Below are 18800 nucleotides of genomic sequence, written 5' to 3'. Positions count from 1 at the left end.
CACCTCTTTAGCAAAAAAAAAAAAAAAACACACACACACACACACACATATTGGTGGTCTAGCAACCAACCTCTACAACATTTATTCATTCCATATGTCAATCCTTTGTAATTATATATCGTAAATAAATAACAGTGTTGTAGAGCTAAGCACAGCAAATAATAATAATATACATTCATTTATATAAATTAGGTAATCTTCTTATATATTTATATATCCAAGATGACTATACAGTACATGTGAAAATGAAACAAAGAATGTTTACAGTAAAACAATTTAACTATTTATCAGTGTAATATACACTAAAGAACAAACTTCCAGCTGTGGTACTGGAATACGTGGCTTTTTTAAAATTCACTTCATTCAAGATCCAAGTCACACATTATTCAAATCTTCCATGGTCCTGGAGCTGATGCTTTGTTTCCTGTGGGAGACATGAACATCAGTAACATGACGCATTAATGGCACTGGTGGAAAATAACTTATTACATTTATGTTACTTAAATTTATTATACTTGACAAATATTCTACGTATTCTAAGTATTTGCAACATTTCCCATAAAAATGTTAGCTTTTAAGTAGAAATTCTCGCAATTAACATTTCATATCTTTATTTGTTTACATCTTTTTCATGTAGCAGCATTAAGCGTGTAAAAAATAACTCTGATAATATCATCAATCTCCCTCCAGACCTCAGAAGACATACAACTGTTTTCACAAGCTGAGTAGTGCTATTCATGGCGATTACACAGAGTATGCTGACCTAAATGTGTAAAATCTGTGGAGTGCTCCTTTAAAGGTTGAACAGTTTGTGTTTTTTTCTCAGGTGTAAATCTATGATTTCTGCTCACCGTAGCTCCTCCAGGCAGAGTTTATTCCTGAGCCGTACGTCTTCACTGATGGGATAGAGGACCAGGATCATTAACCCTGTAACAATGAAGGCCACTGGAGCGGCACCAATCAGCAACTTCAGGGTGTACACTACAGGAGCAGGCTGCTTGCAGGCGCCGGTGTCATACCCTGCAAACCTACACACACACACACACACAAACATGCAGAGAATCCCATTTAAACACAGGTTACAGGAAATCGACATCCAGCCTGACGCTGTAACACTGCAAATGAGCTAACTCGACACCCTTTGCACAATGAATTATGCATCAGGTCTGGGCTTAATGCATTTTTGCAAGGTATCATGACACACTAAGTGCAGATATAGGGCATCATGCGGCGCGCAAATTAATGGCGCATGTGTGATAGAAATACAGACTTACTCCAGGCAGAGGGTGGACACTCCCAGGGAGATGCCAGCAGCAAACTTGGTGAAGAAGACGTAGAATGAGTAGAAAATGGCTTCATGGCCTTTAGAGTAGGGGTTGGCCAGTCTGAAGTCATCCACTACATCTGGCAGCATAGACCTGGATTACACACACACACAGAGTTGAATCAATCCATGGAATTTGTTTGTGTGTGTTTTTTAAAGGATTTTGTGAGCATGTGTTTGTGTGTATACTCAACATGACTCTAAAGAGATGGTCAAATTTTAAGCTGATGTGTGCCAAAGACCTCCCTCATATGCTTACTTTAATCATCTTACACAACCAGTCAAGATGCTAGCCGCTGATGATGTGAGGCCTGCTTATAGCGCTCTGATAAACTGGTGGGCTAAAATTACAGAGCTAATAACACGATTAGACGAAGAGCAGCGGGCGATACCACTGGTCTCAGCCCACAGACTGAATAAACAATCGTCCCCTTCCAAAATAAACATGCCCCTGTGGGAGGTCCCTGTAATTTGGGGTTTTAGGGAGGGGGCAAGTGATGAGTGAGGAGCCATAGAAACGACTGGAAAACAGATGCAGAGAAGAAGACTCTTTTACCTTTGTATTTACACTGTATCAGCTCTGTGATGGTATAGAAGATTAACAGTGTGCAGCACCTCTAATTCTTAAAAATGACATCACTTCCATGACCGTGACATGACCTGAATGAATGGACGGGGGGCCTCTGGGCACCAGGTTACCACTAACAGCATGTTGGTGCCCCATTGTGGTTTGAATAATGGCATTTTGCATCAAATCAAAGGGGGCTAACATGAGCAGCAGAGCCACAGCAGAGACAAATGTATAGCAGGAGTGAATTTACATAAACAATGTCAGAGACTTTGTGTGGATTTTACATATTTTAAGGCTATAAATGGAAATGACATGAACTGTAACATCCTTTGTAGTCACCCAGGGGATTCCCAAAACTCACAGTGGGCAGATGGCAGGGAGCCACCCAAAATGTCCATTACAAGGCTGACAGACAGACTCTAACTTACATTGAAGTACCAGCAGGCAATATAGAGTCTTTGTTTTTTTTTTTTTACTGCAATAGAAAACTAGAACACCCAGGGAAAAAGAAGAAACTCTTGATCCATCTGATCTCGTAACAGATGTTTCCACATCGGAGGCTGTGTCAGAGGCCACCAACTTAGCTCAAATATTTAAACCATAATCATAAGTGATTTGGCTGAATGTTGATCCACTTGAGTGCAGTAGGATTTACTATTCTCTGTATTGGGTCTTACCACGGCAGCAGGAGCGAGGCAGCCACACTGAGTCCAGAGGAGACAGCCACGACGTAGGCCACCACCACGTTCGGGATGAACACCAGCATCAAAGTGAAAGGCATGATCCACTGAATAGACGGAGGAGTAAGAAGTTAAAATGCAAACCAAAAAAACTGTTTTCTAGAGGTTTTGAGTGTGGCAAGACTTTAATGTCTCCAGCAAAATGAGAGATTTCATTTTAGGTGTTTCTGTGATTTAAACAAGGATTCAGAATTTCCAAGTTTGTCCACAAGATGGCACAAAAAAGCTACTCTCACAAACCAAAATAAAAACAGGATACTCACTGTGATACCACAAAAAGCTGCCGTCTTTTTCCCAAACCTCTGCAGAAACCATTGCCACAGTGGGATGCTTATCACTGCAGAAACCTGGGTAAACAAGATTATGTGTGACACATAGATCAGGAGAAGTGTTTTGAATATGATTCAGTCTAGTAAGTATGTCTGAAATAAAACAAGAATAGTAATGGGGAATGTGACTCAAAGTTTATATGATGACAGCAACAAGCATCATTTTAATTGTGTGCAAATGTGATTGGAGCATTTTTTTTTTTTGGTTGTGTGTTTGAAATGAAATCACATAATCACATCACATACAAATTACTGATTAATCCAAAAAGCTGCTTGAGTTCAAACACAGGTCGAGTTATGTATTTAATCATATCAGTATATCTGTGTTACAGATCTTTAGGTGCTTGTGAAGTGAATCATTGCTAAAAGCTGCACTCACCAGGATGGTCAGCACAATATTCTGGAAGTGATCCCTCAGGTCGGCAGCGTAAGTGCAGAAGAGGACAAAGTTGCTCTGTACCAGCTGCAGAAATCAGAGATCAAACATTCAGATATTCAGTCTAGTCTTGTCTACTCAGCACTGTCGCTGGGCGCTCGGCTTGCTGCGCTGAGTGCCAAACAAAGTGACTGGAGAAGCTGCTGACGGTGTGTTGCAGTGATTTATTCCCACTCTGAGGCTCACATGGATGACAACTGACACCTCCTCTGAGATAAGAGGGGCAAAAATATACAGAAATAGATTCGATGCAAAAGTTGGAAAGTCTGCAATAATTTAAAGAGTCTAAACCTGTGGTGTCACACTTAAGAGTATCTGCCTACCAGTGACAGACAAACAGAGAGAATATGTAGGGCTGGTATCACTCTCAAGAGTCCTGAGACTTAAAACACGCTTTAAACCATGAGCTTTCAGTAAGTGCTCTTCCACATTGATCAAATCAACATTGAGCGCCAGCAATTCCTCCTGCATTGTCAGGACCCAGGACTGGCTCCATTTACTGTAACGTTGAGTGTCATGTCTGAGAAGTGCCGCCTAAATAAATGTGCTTTTACCTGAATGGCGACAGTGATGAAGAGGAACGCGGCGGTTAGAGTGAGGTATGGCCCATGCCTCATCACCAGGATGAAGCCTTTATGGAACGGGATCTGCTTCTCTGTCCTCGGGGCATAAGGATCTGAAACAGTTACATGTGGAATGAGAATATGAACGTGCAGCGTATCAAATAACATGCAGTAAGAGAGAGAGGCAATGGAGTTGCTCGCTGGCGATCCTGGAACTGCCCCTGCATTGCAGTGGATTCTGTTTGTCCCACTGAGAGCTGTCATTTATAGTGTAATAAAGATCAGAGAATGGCAGGTTTCCAAAAAGGTATTTCAATAACACTCTATATGTGTAGGACAAGTACAAGGGATGCAAGGGAGCTACGTTAAATTAAATGCAAACTGTGTTCCCAAACTGTAACATTAGATCATGAATTTATGTGTGGATTATTTTCTCACTTAATCATTAGTCTATAAAATACTGAAAAATAGCAAAACAAAAATGTATGTCAAATGTTCCCAGAGTCTAAGTTAACAGCTTCAAATTTCTTGTTTTGTTTTTCAGTGTACAATGCTATTTACAAGGAAATAGCAGCAAATCATCACATTTGAAAGGCTGGGACCAGTTGTTGTTTGTAATTTTCTGCCTAATAAAATACTTAAATGATTGGTGAATTATCAGAGTTGTAGATGATTCATTTTCCGTCAGCACTTTGGTTCACACACACATAAAAAGTCTCACCATCTCTCTCTTTGACTCCCAGGAACATCACCAGTGTGCAGATAAGAAACACTCCTCCAATAACACCAGCAGCTATCATGTACACCTCCTTCTGCAGAGAGAGAGAGAACAAACATGTAGCCTACATCAGTTCATCTCTTCTTACAGCAGCAGCACAATCTATTCTGAGCCTTTCCTCAATCTTTAATTCATAATGTTCTCAAATGCCTAAAAAATTTAAGGCCTTCATTTCAACTCACTATACATCAGTTTTGGAGACAAATTACCGCAGTAGGTGTCAGTTTTTATTCTAACTGGCGGTTTTTTCCCTATTTTAACACTCCTCTGAATATGATTTATTGGCTGTGATTTTATGTGTGTTTAAAGTGCAAACTCACATGCACGTCACACACACCGTACAAATACAAGTATAAACAGGAGGAAACCTCAAGTACATCTGTATCCCAAAATATAGCCTTAACCGTTTCATGCCGTACCCTGACAGGAACTGCTCTGCCTTAAACAACTTGTGTTTGTTTGCTATTTTTCCATGTGGCTCAGCCCAGCGGTTCATTATTATTTATGCACATCAAACACTCCCTGTTTCCGAGGGTAGACTCAGACGGTGTGCCAACCTCACCAGCGACCGCGGAGGAATTTAGCGGGTGGCTGCAGAGGGTTTGGCTTGGTGAGTGGGTTGCCCCGATAGGGTTCAACCAAAATCCATTGGAAAAGAAGCCATTTGAAGCTCAAATAGCTGCGGCGCGACCAAAATCCTACACAGGACAGTTTGGACTCTGGCTTGTTTCATCTTCAACAAAAAAAATCACATGATAGATTCACAGTAGCAGCAGTCGTGTTTATTCACAGCTCTGCAAACTGAAATATGGATGTGAATGTGGCCTATCATGGTTCTTTCCCTTACAAGTTTAAGGTAACTTACAGTCACATTGGAGTAAAAGACTAATATTCCCAACATAGTGAATCTGGGGTGCCTTCAAATGTTCTGGGTGAGATATAAATAGGCCTAATGACTTACAGACTGTAGAGACCCCAATGCAATGGGGCCCACAGTTTGGAGCCTGATGTGAGGGAGGAACCCCCTTTGTGGTCATGAGAGGGGAGCTGGCTCAGGATGTGGGGTTCAGATATCAAACAGTGGCGTCTCCTTTCAATCCCACGGGTTACATGGGTTAAAACATGAAGCCATTTTGGATGTCAGAACCTGTAGACATTGTGGAATATGGACTCAATTTCAAACAATCCTCCTTTTCATTCGCCGTTATTTTTTTTGACCCCGGATATTTAGCAAAAGTAAACCGCCTTGAGCACACACCGCAGCTCCCAAGTTAAGCGAAAACACTGATGACAGTCCAAGTTATTTTCAAACCGACTCTGTGGCCTACTTTGAGCACACCTGGGCTCCTGGTTTGGCGCTGTGACACTTACAGAGTGTGACAGGTAGTCCTGGGAGCGCACCAGGCTCTTGACGATCTCTGCCCCACTGCTGTTGCCAAGGTAACCGGCGGACATGTTGTGAGTCGGGCAGTGCTTCAGAGTGTGGGCGCTGGCCACGATCTGGCCCTGGATGGCAGCTCCCACAAGTGTGCCCAGCACCTCCATTGTCATTCCTGTCATCACATGACCAATCATCAGTCACAGTAAATCACACAATTGTAACCTGAACAGGTGGAAAATTCAAAATGGCAAAGATTAATTCAGCATTGCAGGCATGAAGCCTAATAACAGGTTTTTTATTCATATCAAAAGACCTTACGGTAAGCAGTGGCTGAGTCTCTTTCCTTCTGGTCTGTACTCAGGAACATGGTGAGGGCTGAGTAAGGCACATGGAAGCACTAAAGTGGAGCAGAAAGACACGGTCATGGTTTAGGTAAAACAGAAAGTCTGGCACAGCAGTAGTCAAACAGCCACAGGAGTCAGATGAGTTGGGAAAAAGATAATGATATTGAGTTTTTTTGTTTGTTTGTTTGTTTGTTTAATCATGTTAGCACCACCACTTTGGGCCAGGTTGAAATAACAACCTGGGTTGCCTTGAAACTGAAATTTGTGGTCCCCAGAGGATGAATCCTAATAACGTTGAGGGGATCCACTTGCAACTCCTTCAGTGCCAGTTTGTGGTTTAGAGTGAAATGTCTACACAGTTTTTGAATGGATTGCTACAGAATTTAGTACACATATTTATGTTAGCTACAGGATGAATTGTGATCTCTCAACACCATCAAGTCAAAATTTCTGTGTCCAGTGTTTATGGTTGAATACTAACAATTAACAAATGTTAGCATGCTATCATGCTATACTAAGTTGGTGAACATGGCAGACATGTTAAGCTAAATATCAGTATGTTATCACTGTCAGTGTGAGCATGTTAGTATTTGGCCCATAGTACCGCTGGGCCAAAATACAGCCTCACACGAGCATGGCCGTGCATGGACTCTCAAGCCTCGTTAGCATTTAACATTTGACTCACAATCAGATGGGAACACCCCAGATATCTTTAGATTCCTTTTATCTACATGTTCCTGTGAAAATGCAGATGCAAAATATACAGCACACTGTATATATATCAAAAGCAATCTCTGCAGTTTCCATGCTGGTGAACCTCAGATCTGTTTTCTCCTTCCTCACCACCTCTCCCAGAGAATAGGCGAGCAAACCAAGTCCTGCCTCACTTTGTAATTTACACAAGGGCTCAGTCAGCACTGTGGCCAAACGAGCATGCATAGCCTCGACGAAAATAAACGCGGCCGTGAAACGATTTTTTTCAGCCACTGCTTCTATACAGCATGTCATTTATGGGGCCTTTACTGGATGCAAGCGTTTATAGAATTGAGCGTGCATACCTGTCCAGTACAGATGGAGGTGAGAAGTGATTCATTTGATGGAAACCCATTATTAGCTGACTGCATAAACAGATGATATATTGCACTCTAACCTCTGTTTACAGACTGTGACCCTCTGAATGGTAAGAGCTGGCCTTTCCCAGCAAAACTTCACACAAACACATATTCAGAGACAATGAAGGGAGGCTAAAAGTGGTAACCAGCATTTACCCAGCAAGAGGTTCCTGGCAGAACTGACCATATACTTATCAAGTAGTTAGAATGACATGCCATTACAGCTCGCCGCAGTGTGGCCGCAGCGGTCTACACGCTCTGTAGCACATGTTCTATGGGTTTACCCCAGAGCAGAGCAGAGCTGAGCAGAAAGAGGGAGAGAGATGAATGGTCTGGACCATAATAACAAAAAGCAACCTAAATAACTACACTTCCCATTTGAGGTGAGGTATCTACAAGCTCTGGGCTCTAATCTGCTGCTTGTCTCACAAATCAAAGTGTAAATCCCACCAGGAGCTGTCTGATGCTGGCATGAGATGACTGTAATCATCCTCACTCTCAACATTGTTATTCGTAGCGTTGTGCTGCATTTTATCTATATGTTATGTAATGTGTCATCTGTAGACTATGAGCTGCAACAATCAGAGCTTTTATCTATTGTTTCCCGCTCAACATCCTTCTTGTACTCTATGTGAAGTCCTGCTGAGTTACCTGAAGCATCACACACCAATGTGGATTTCTTAAACATCAAATACACAAGGATTCTGAAAGAGCATGCGCACTTACAGTGATGAGCGTTTGGTAGAGGCAGTAGAAACCGAGGTACCAGATGAACCTGCCGCTGATGAAAGGAGGAACGAACCAGAGGTAGAAGTAGGAGACCACCAGGAACGGAGTGCAGCCCACCATCCTACAGAACATAAAGGTGTGTCAGGTGAGACTCGTGGGTAAACACTTAAATCAAACACAGAATCTTGTGTAAACTGGTGAAAAAGGAACAAAACGTTACAGTTTCACTCATGTTTTTCTTATCATGAAAAACTTATGTAAAAATGACAATTATCCAAATTACATTTATGGTTCTGAGCTATCTAAAAGCAGCTGCCGTCACCATTTTAAGCTGTCCGAATGGGATGACAGTGGTTGTGTTATATAATTTTCAAAGCAGTGTTAAAATCAGGCCATATTACTGGCAGATTACAGTGGGACTAAGCTGACTACTCAATGATTATGTTGTTGTAAGTATGATAGGAATCTGTCCTGGGAGGGACAGGCAAGCAGGGAAATACCACAATATTCCAAACCCACCCACACACACACACACACACATACACACGAATACATAAATATGCAGTACACGCTCAAGCAAACGCAGCATGAAGCAATTCTGCTGTGTTGTGTTTTTCTCAGAACTTGGAGCGATACAGTATGTGGGCCATGTATAATTCATAAGTAAACAAGTGGTATGTGTCATTATGGTTAAAGTGAACAGCTGTGTGTTTGAAAATGCAAAGAAAAAGGGCAGATTATGGATGATCAATGGTATGACACATCTGCAAACACCAATATATCATCCAGCCTCTTCTTCCTTTTCCCTTAAAGGGCAAATGGAATTTGTTTGTCATGTGGCAGAGAGCCTGGAGCAGCTGCAATACCAGCACATCTACAGGTAGAAAAAAAAGGCACTGATGGAATTTAGGTGACTGTGACAAAACCCACAGCTGCTCTGACCTCTGACCTTCTCTACACTGTGAACTATAAAGAGAGAAAGTGGGAGAAAGAGGTAGAGAGAGGCCAGTTACGGTCATTTCTAGCATCGTCCGGGCTGCCCACCTCACTCTCCTCCTGATTGTTTGCTTAAACAAAGGCGGCTGACAACGCTGGTGCTGCAGTATTGACCGCTTGGTCATGGGAGCAAATGAAAGGGCCCCGGGGGGTCAGGGTGAATGGGACAGTTAGAATGTTCCTGCAAGATGACTGTGTTCGGGGAGAGGCAACAAAGGCACATGCGCAAAAAGCACTCACATACTTTCTCACACATCATGAACGCACATTCACACCTGCCCCACTCATTTGCACAGTCTTAATTAAGCTAGAGCGTGCTGATAGGAGGCTGGCACTTAAATTTTCTCCTCACTGACTTGTTGGGGACACTTACAGCATGTTAATTAGATGATGTGCAGTGGAACAGAGGGGCTTTAGAGGAGGTCTGGTAGGTGAGAGTTTGCTTTCTTGCTTAATTTTGGGTTTAGTAGTTCAAGTTTATGCTACCTCTACTCCACAATTCAGAGGAAAATATTGTACTTTTTACTCTGTCACAATCAATTTGACAGCTTTGGTTGCTACTTCCCAAATTAAATGAGGATGAGCCACAATCAATGCAATAAAACCAGAGATATAACCTTTTATATTCCACACGTTGTTCTTCCTTGTCAAAACCTGGCACCCTCATTACCCATAATGCAACTTTCTCTGGAGACTTTTTTTAAACATACACGCCTATAAAGAAGCTTGTGATATGTAAAATCAGTGCACTTCCCCTTTTAAGATTTTACACTTTAAAAAACAGGATAAACTCATAAAATGCAATCTATTGTAGAAAGAGTGTACCAGTGGTTCCAAACCTACTTTTACTGATTCTTTATAGCAGTTTAAATGCAGGGTTTTCATTGTTGTATTGGTACTTAACTACAGGAGTTCTTCTTCCATAACTGACATACCCTCAAAGTCATGTTGTCTTTCATTAGACAGGCTTATATGAGAGGAACTGTTTTCTCAAGGTTCTACTTGCTGCTGGGATGGCACATCACCACAATCACAAAATAATAAACATTGCAACACCCAAGGGGAGATGTTGGGCCAAATGACTTCATCCTAAAGAACCCAGGGCAAAGATACAAATCACTTTGTGTCTCGCTGTGGATGTGACAGACAGACGGGGAAAAGCACTTCCTGCTGGATGGGCAGAGGGGACTTTCCAAAGGGAGTAAAGACTAAGGGAGTGGCGTGCACTCTCATCACAAACTCTGATGCACACACATTTAAAATACCCACATACACTGCGCAAAGTGTTCACGTGGACACACTCGAGCAAGAATACACACACACACACACACACACCTACAGCTTTCCCGGGGGTAATCAGAGCTGATTTAACAGCCATCAGCATCTGTCTGCTACTGAGCGCAGCTGGCTGGTGGACTTGGTCCCCCTCCAGCACTGTCAGCTTGTGTGTAATCTATGGTTTATAATGCAGTAGGCATTAGATACTGGCTGTGTAATTACAGTAAGTGTCACGCTAGTGTGCTCAAAAGACATATACTGCCCACTCACAGCCGATTATAAAATCATCTTTGAAAATGGTGGTAACAGCTTCATATAATCCACAATTATAGAGTCATAAAGCTGCTCTTAAAGGCCACGAGGCACTGGGAGAAATCTTTCAAACAAAGAAAAAGCTGGATAATGGCCAAAAGTTAAATGAGGTGTTACATAAATGTAATAAAATGTCACCAAGCAGCAGAAGATTCTTATGAAAGAATGCCGATGAACATTCCTTGGCTACAGAATTATTGTCTGGCAGCAAAAGGCGAAACACAGCCCCACGCCCTCTAAGGATACAGTATGTATAGCTCATCAGAGGGAGCGTCAGAACAGTGTAATTAACAAACAATGGCTGTTTATGCAACGCAATCCTCAGGTGAGAGGCGCAGACCTGAGAATAAATTCAAAACCGTTTGAAACTGGGACGCATGGCTTGTTTTTGTTGAGACTTCACACAAACGTTAGCGTCACATGGCGGCCATAATTATGTCTGAGAGAGTGGGAGCAAACCAAAACATGTTTCATAATCTGTCGACAAATTACAATCCTTTATGCAAGCTTCATATGTCAACAGCAGCACCTAAGCATGTGTTCAGTAAGGCGAGGAGAATAATTTTGCCCCCGAGGTCATTAGCTTAAATAAATAAAGGAATAAGCAAACATACATTCCATTTTCAGTGGGCCCTCAGATAACTTGGGAGTAAAGCTTAGCAAAGCTTAGCTTGAGTCTCACTCTCTTCTAGTCTCACAGGCTGTATTAAGGTTAAACAATACAATTCTGTGAATTCATTTCAGTTTGTAGCTACAGGTTCAGTTCTTATTTGCTTTTGTGTTGATAACCTGAGAGCATTAGCAGTTCTTCCCTGTCTTTATAATACTGTCTTTCTTTACGTCATTATTCATGTTCACTCAGATGTTTTAAATGTGATTTTGCCAGTGCTGCTTAACCCTACTTTTAAGCCAACAAAAAATCTAAATGTAGAAATACAGGAACAACAAGTAAAGGAGTTAGTAAGAAACAATGACAGAAATACACGTCTGGGGCATGAGAAATAGCAATGATGAAGACATACAGGTGTTTCCTTCATAGTGTGAGCAATGATCTCACCAGGGCATGAGTCTGCCAATCTTTGTCCATCTGCTCTTTGTAATGAAGAAACCAACGATCGGGTCGGTAACTGCGCCCCAGGCTTTACCAATGAACAGCACCATGGAGGCCTGGAAGGCAGTGATCTGCAGAGCAGAACAGGGACAGATTGGAGTTAAAAACACTTGCGGGCACAAAACTACAATATCCATTTATTCATACATGGGAGCCACACACACATTATCTCACACCTTGTCTTTGTCCCTAAACACATTACCTGGGCAACATCGAGCAGGTAGATTTGCAGGAAGAAGGCTGTGGCGCTGGCAGCCACCTCCTTGGGTGCACCGCCAATGGCGAAACACAACTTACTGCATAATGGCAACTTCTGGCTCAAGTCGGTCTGTGAAAGAGTGTTGACAGGGGGGGGGACAACTTAATAAGATAATGGTGGTGTTAATGAACACATTAAGTTTTCTGCACTGCAAGCATTCTTATGAAGACTCTTATTCCAGGTGGGAACAGGAAATGTGCGAAATAAAAGATGCCAACCACTGAAAAATGATTGCTGACACAAAGCACAGACTATTAACAGCTTACTGTTGGAGTATAAACTAACACTAAGGTTATTACCTCCAAAACTGTTACACATTTATGGATACAAATTGTTTGCATTGTCCATGGAGTAACCATACATTCAAAGCCAAAGATCAACAGACATAATGTAAAAGAACATATTTAGATCATTCTTTTAATTGTCATCCCACTTATGCCTGGAAAGGGAAGGGAGTATAAATAAAAAATGTGTCATTTTGCTTGCCAATAAGCATGGATGATTCATTCTGAATGTGATAGACTGCAAGTTTCTGTTACACAACTGACAACAAAAAACATGCATGATAATAGATCACAAGACTCTGTGGAACTGAATATCGTACTTTAAACTAAAAGCCGCTAAAATCCAACCAACTAACTTTCTTTTTTCATCTCAGTTTCGTTCCATGGAAATGTTTCATACTTTTACTGTTTCAGCAGTGACTGAGCGAATTCCTGCTCGCACTTAAGGTGAAACCCTCTTCCTAGACACGCCAATGTGAACTAAGGTGTGCCGCTTTAAAATGAGAACAAACTTATGACTCACAAATAGTGAATCCTGTAGTCATTCATAATCTGAATCCTTACTAATTCTATTTCAGGTGCTCCAAAAATAACATTCTTTCTTCATCTACATGTGGGTTCAGTGATTCAGTGGAATGCAAAGAAAAGAACTGTAGTTGCTGCGGTGTTACCACGTCACACTGTCTTTGCTATGATGTATGTGGAAGATGTGCACACGGTGATACATCTGTTTTCACATGAATTCCACTCCTTAAAAAAACCTGAAATTGTCTCTCAACTAAAAGCTGTGTGTGTTGATGTGTGAGTGTGTGTGTGTGTGTGTGTGTGTGTGTGTGTGTGTGTGTGTGTGTAAAATAGAGGATCAGAAGGAGACCCCCGGCTGTTTGCATTGTGGTCTATCTGTGCAGACACTAAGGCACAAGGAGGAGCCTGAGAAACCCACCGACTCACCCACGGCTCCATTTCCCTCTCACCATGCTCTGCTAAAACCATCAGGCACATTGACTTTGTGTGTGTGTGTGTGTGTGTGTGTTTGTGTGTACGTGCATGTGTGCGTGTACCAAGAAGGGTGAGCTTTCATCGTCACACATGAATAAGAGAAGACACCGCAGTCTGGGGAGCCCAATATTTACGACTGTCTCTGAGGCTGAGCACACATATCAACCTTTTGCCTGTTCCTGCTTCTGTACAACCTTTGGTGTCAGACACACACACACACACACACACAAAACAGTGTCACTCCACATGTACTGGCCCAGGCTTGGCCCCGCAGCTACTCCCCTCAGAGCTTTATGAAAGAAGGAAATCACCAAAGTAACCACAGCCTCAGCCGACACACTGTTATTATCCGGCTCACGTTTTCTCTTCCTCCTTTTTTCGCCCCATCAAAACATGGAGGGGTTCGAGAACGACAATTACCAGGAGGGAGGTGTATAATTATTCAATCGCAAGACAAGCGGGTCAGAGGTAAGTAAAGGCTGCGCGGCGGTTCCGACTTCAAAACTCTCTCTTCTTCCACTCTCACTGCAATTACCCCTAATTGGAGAGAAAAATCAAAGGCTTTGGTGTCTGGAGAATGCTGTTTAACTGATGATGTGCAAAAATACTCTGTGCACCCAGCACTGCTCTCTCTCTCTCTTTCACTCTAAACACTTATTCTTTCCCTCCAAACTCTTACTCTCAATCTTTCATTACTGAGTTCTTATCATCAAAGAGGATAAACAGGATATCCCGTCTACTGTTGTCTGGATGCACAAACAAAACCTCATATACACATCCCAGCACACACATAGCCTACTTATATAGAAGCACTGGTTCAAAGAAAAGGGAGCATCTGCAAAGTTCAGACTGTCAACGTGCAAGGGACAAGGACAGATAAGACTAATCTCTAAAGTTAATGAATCCTTAACTGTTGAGAGGGAAACAATTTAAAATGCCTGAACTGCACTGCAAGTAATTTAAATCAGGATTGAGGATAATTCTACTGGAAAGAAAGGATAGAAGAAAAAAATAAACAACCTCCTGAGCCAGGCTAAAGCTATGTTCGCCAAATAAAATGCATATATGTTTGCATGCTAAAGCTAAGCTGGTCAAATGGATCCATAAAGCAGTTTAAATGTTGATTCGGTGAAGGATTTTCTGACAATTCTGGGTATCGAGGTCACAACGGGGATTCTGGTCACAGTAGTCGACACCAGTGGCTTCGTCCCGTCAACTCAGATTATGGATTATGAGTATGAAAGGAAAGGTTGATTATGTGATAGTGATGGCAGCAAGCCATTAAAATGTTTACAGCAGCCTGGTGACACGGACTAAACTCCCAGGGAATCAGTCCAAAAATCTGAGGTGAAGTGGTGTACAGAATTTATAAGCCAGTCATTTACTCATTGTTTGGGGTTACAACTCTTTAGAATCTCAAATATATGTTAATGACAACAGTGCAACATTGACTCTTAACACTGAGAAAATTACATATAAATTGAATGGGAGTTTTAGGTTAAATTCTAGAAAATCAGTTTTAAAAAAATGTAAATGAATATGCTTTCATTCATGAGATAAGCAGATGGTGCTGCTAATTCTCCATTTGATTACAGTCAGGCCTGTGAAAAATGTGATAGAAATGTGGCATTTAAGTCTATTCCATGTGTTATTTTGAGGGACGTTACAGTTAAACACAAATCTGATGATTTTGTCTGCCATCTTTGTCATAATTTGTTATTTTCCCCAATAAATCAACTTTTCCACCTCAGCTAAGCTTAGACAATATTTCAACTTAATTTTTTTCTTTTTTTTTCGCACAGTTGACAAAGCAAAACTAAGCAAAAAAATTGTCAGGGAAACAAACAGTTATGTACTAAATGTAATATCTTAGTCTTATTGAACTTGTCTTCTAAAGCTCAGTGAACCTAACTCAGTTAAGTTTTACATTATAACACCTCATAGGCCAAACAAATCATTCAACTTAAGCTAATTTAACCTGTCAGTACAGTTCCACAGTCTCCAGCGAAACCAACTTCACAGTCAAAATAAAATCTCAGGTGTCAAACCCCGACTCCATAGAGTCAAAATAAAACAAAAAAAAACTTTGCCTACTAGGTTTGGCAGAGATGGGACAGTTGCAGAACTGGTTAGATGGTGTGATGCAATGCTGTTTCATGGGCACCCTGAGCCATTGTAACAAAACAGAAAATGAATGAGTAATTGGTATGGTATTGCATTACAGCAGCACTTGAAACACTGTCTGCATAAAGTGGTATCTACCTTCCTAAAGGGACAATGGCCCCATGTAAAGGCACGCTTCTCTGTCTGTCATTTGCCTTGATTTCACAGCTTCACAGCTCACAGGAGCAGCATCAGTCTGAGAACACTGCTTCTTGTGCCTGAGCTCATACACAGATTCAAACACATTCTCACACACAAGAAGCGTGGCTACTTTTCAGACTTATCACACACCAGTGGCATTATCCATGTAGCTTTCATACAGTCAAGATAGAGAACGTTAAGACAAAACAAACAGTGCCAAGGCCAACTCAGTCAACCGGTATGTGCAAAAACCTGAGTAAGCCATCCCTATCTACAGCTTATCCACTGTCCTGCTTCCTGTTACAGCCGTGATTACAGCTCTTTCCATAACCAAATTCCACTGATATCACCAGGATCAGACAAAAGAAAGCAATCATGAAGAGAGTCATCCCGTCAATGGAAAGAACCTTTCTCAAATGAAAACAATCAACTTCCAGGCATTGATTCTACAATCTGTGGGGGATTACAGTTCACAGGAAAACAATGCAGCTGATTAATCACAAACAGATAAGCGACTAAAGAGATCACACTTTCCATCTTATTTTCCCCCCTCTCCATCCAATCATGTGAAGTCACTCACAGCCAGACTAAGCCGCAAACACACCAGATGAGATTGAAATTTTCAGCTCAGTGTCTTACTACACAGCCGGTGTCCAAACAAAGGTTACGGCCACGGGAGTTAAAATAGTACTGGATGATGGCAACCTGTAGAACAATACAAAAGAAGCAAATATAAAACCGGTGATCTTACCTGCTGAGGAGTTTTGGGGAACAGCGGTTCAGTGGGTTTGATGAGTCTCCCTACAGAGCTCTGCACTACCTTCTCTCCCTTGGCCATGGCTGAGAGACTGTGTGTGAGACGACAGCCGTACTTATGAGGCTGTGTGTGTGAGGGAGTGCTGAAGTGAGTGTGACTGTGACTCCTCGTGTGAGCAACGGTGCGAGGAGCCTGCCACTGGGTGGTGTAGGTCAGAGGCTGAAACTGGATGTGGCTCTGACTCCGGGTGTGTGTGTGCTGCCCATGAGTGACGGTTTTTGAGGCTGGGAGCTCCTCCTGCTCCTCTGTGACAACTCTGCCGCTTTCTGCCGCCATTCACATGCTGTTGTTGCTCTGGAATGAGGCCAGGAGGGAAGGGCAAAGTCAGACAGGCGGTGCCACACACACACACACACACACACATATTCAAAAAAAAAAAAAAAAAAAACACTCATATAGGCTGCACACACATGCACTCAATAAAAAGCATGTGCTGCAACATACAATCACAAGAATGCAGGCACATACATGTATGAGCACAGACAAAGATTTGTTCTTTGGAAAACACCCCTAAGTGGGACAATGCACATGAGCATAAATTAATACAGATGCAGGAGAATGCAACAAGAAATCGTTCACACACACTCACTCACACACACACGCACATATTGTACCTTAAGCGACCGTTTCACATGTATAGCCTCCTAAAAGTCATTCAGGTTACCATCCTCTGCTGTATTCGTGGTGCCTACACAGCTGGTTATGACTAAGAAAGAGCAGAATACGACGATGTCCCGTGCAGGAGTGTGTTGTCTGCCCCTCATCTTACTATTACTGTAAGTGCATCCATCAACCACCACTCTGCACACCTGATAAGAAGCATGTAAAAAAAATACAATAAAACTAGAAGGAAACACAAATGTCATCTTACCTCGTGTTGATGGAAAAGCAGCCGATGCTGTCAGTCAGTCAGTTTCTCAGTTTGTTAGTTTGACCAGTGGGATGATCTGCCAGTCAGTCAGTCAGTCAGACGAGCAGGATGAGAAGGAGACTGCGGAGGATGGAGATGGTCTGCGCGTCTCCGCTCTCACTGGCTCTCAGTCTTGCAGTGACGGAGCTGCGCCCTGCAGCGGCCGTAGCGGTATATAACACGGACTGCATGTGGGCTATGCATGCATGTCCGCGTGTGTATGTACGTGTGTGTACATCTCTGAGGAGGTTAGGGCAAGTCAGGTGATTTGGCACCAGCAATGTATTTTGGATGGAAGTCTATTCCAGTGAGGCTATGCAACCAAAACTGTTGTTTTAATTGTATTTCTTTGAGGCTGTGGTGCTATTTTTAATCTTATGTAATCATCTTATAATATTCTGTGCTTTAAATAAGATAAGATTCATATCAAAATCTCTTATTTTCCTGTTGCTGATTTGACGACTCATTGAATAGGAAAACCAGTAACGCATGGCGACGAACTTGTTTACATAAAGTGACCTATCTCATAAAAATCTGTTGTTAGTGAATTGTCTGCACACTGGCTGCATACCTCCCCATATAAGGAAGCGGTGTGGTGGAGGTGGAATGTCTAAAATGCGGTTTGGTTCCATCTCAGTTACCTGTGCGGTTCTGTGGAACAGGGAACCAGGAAAGGTGTGTGGCTTGTGACAAGAACAAGCGACGCGCTCAAATATCATAAAAATTCCATACACATATTTCCCACGCTGCATCATCATCACCATCATCTTCATTTAATCATCATCATCATCATCTGTGACTGTTTTAAGGTCACAGTGTTGCACCTCAGAATACTTTTAACTGAAACGAGATCTAAAGTGGTACATTCCAGTAACAAAGTATGGCCTTTGTGTGATAGGCCCATGCTTAAAGAGTCACTCCACTGATGCAGCACTGTCCTTTTATAAATGTTGAGGGACTGTCAAGAGACAGATTACATACAGAATACTCAAAACTCAAAACAGAAGCGCCACCTGGATTTTAACCTGGACCTTATTTTCCCATGTTCTTGAGTGTAAATTGATGGGGACAATAGTATTGAGCAAGAATGGTGTATCAAGCAACTACAAACATCTTCTGCAGTGTAATCCAATGTGCAGTGTCAAAGTAAGTCCATTCAAGTGCTTGTTTTTGCCACTGACAGGTCCTGTTTGTTATTATTAATGTCTGACAGCATTATGGAT

The 18800-nt window shown here is 42.0% G+C and overlaps 1 protein-coding gene across 1 annotated transcript; it reads right to left on the bottom strand.

Annotated features, from left to right (window-relative positions):
• Positions 1-50: 50 nt before the first annotated feature.
• Positions 51-17694, bottom strand: mfsd2b (MFSD2 lysolipid transporter B, sphingolipid). Its single transcript, XM_018696221.2, has 15 exons — positions 17539-17694; positions 16602-16961; positions 12207-12332; positions 11951-12075; positions 8305-8428; positions 6441-6519; positions 6113-6294; positions 4685-4775; positions 3955-4076; positions 3344-3427; positions 2899-2982; positions 2573-2682; positions 1275-1418; positions 852-1028; positions 51-424 (listed from the first exon to the last, which is right to left on the bottom strand). Exons 2-15 carry the CDS (start codon positions 16941-16943, stop codon positions 376-378), a joined length of 1839 nt encoding a protein of 612 aa, XP_018551737.1. The 5' UTR covers positions 16944-16961; positions 17539-17694; the 3' UTR covers positions 51-375.
• Positions 17695-18800: the final 1106 nt, after the last annotated feature.

Source organism: Lates calcarifer, linkage group LG7_1 (assembly GCF_001640805.2).
Source record: "Lates calcarifer isolate ASB-BC8 linkage group LG7_1, TLL_Latcal_v3, whole genome shotgun sequence".
Lineage (NCBI taxonomy): Eukaryota > Metazoa > Chordata > Actinopteri > Centropomidae > Lates > Lates calcarifer.
Note: the sequence above shows the minus strand (reverse complement) of the source record. Positions and strands in the feature narration are given on the sequence as shown.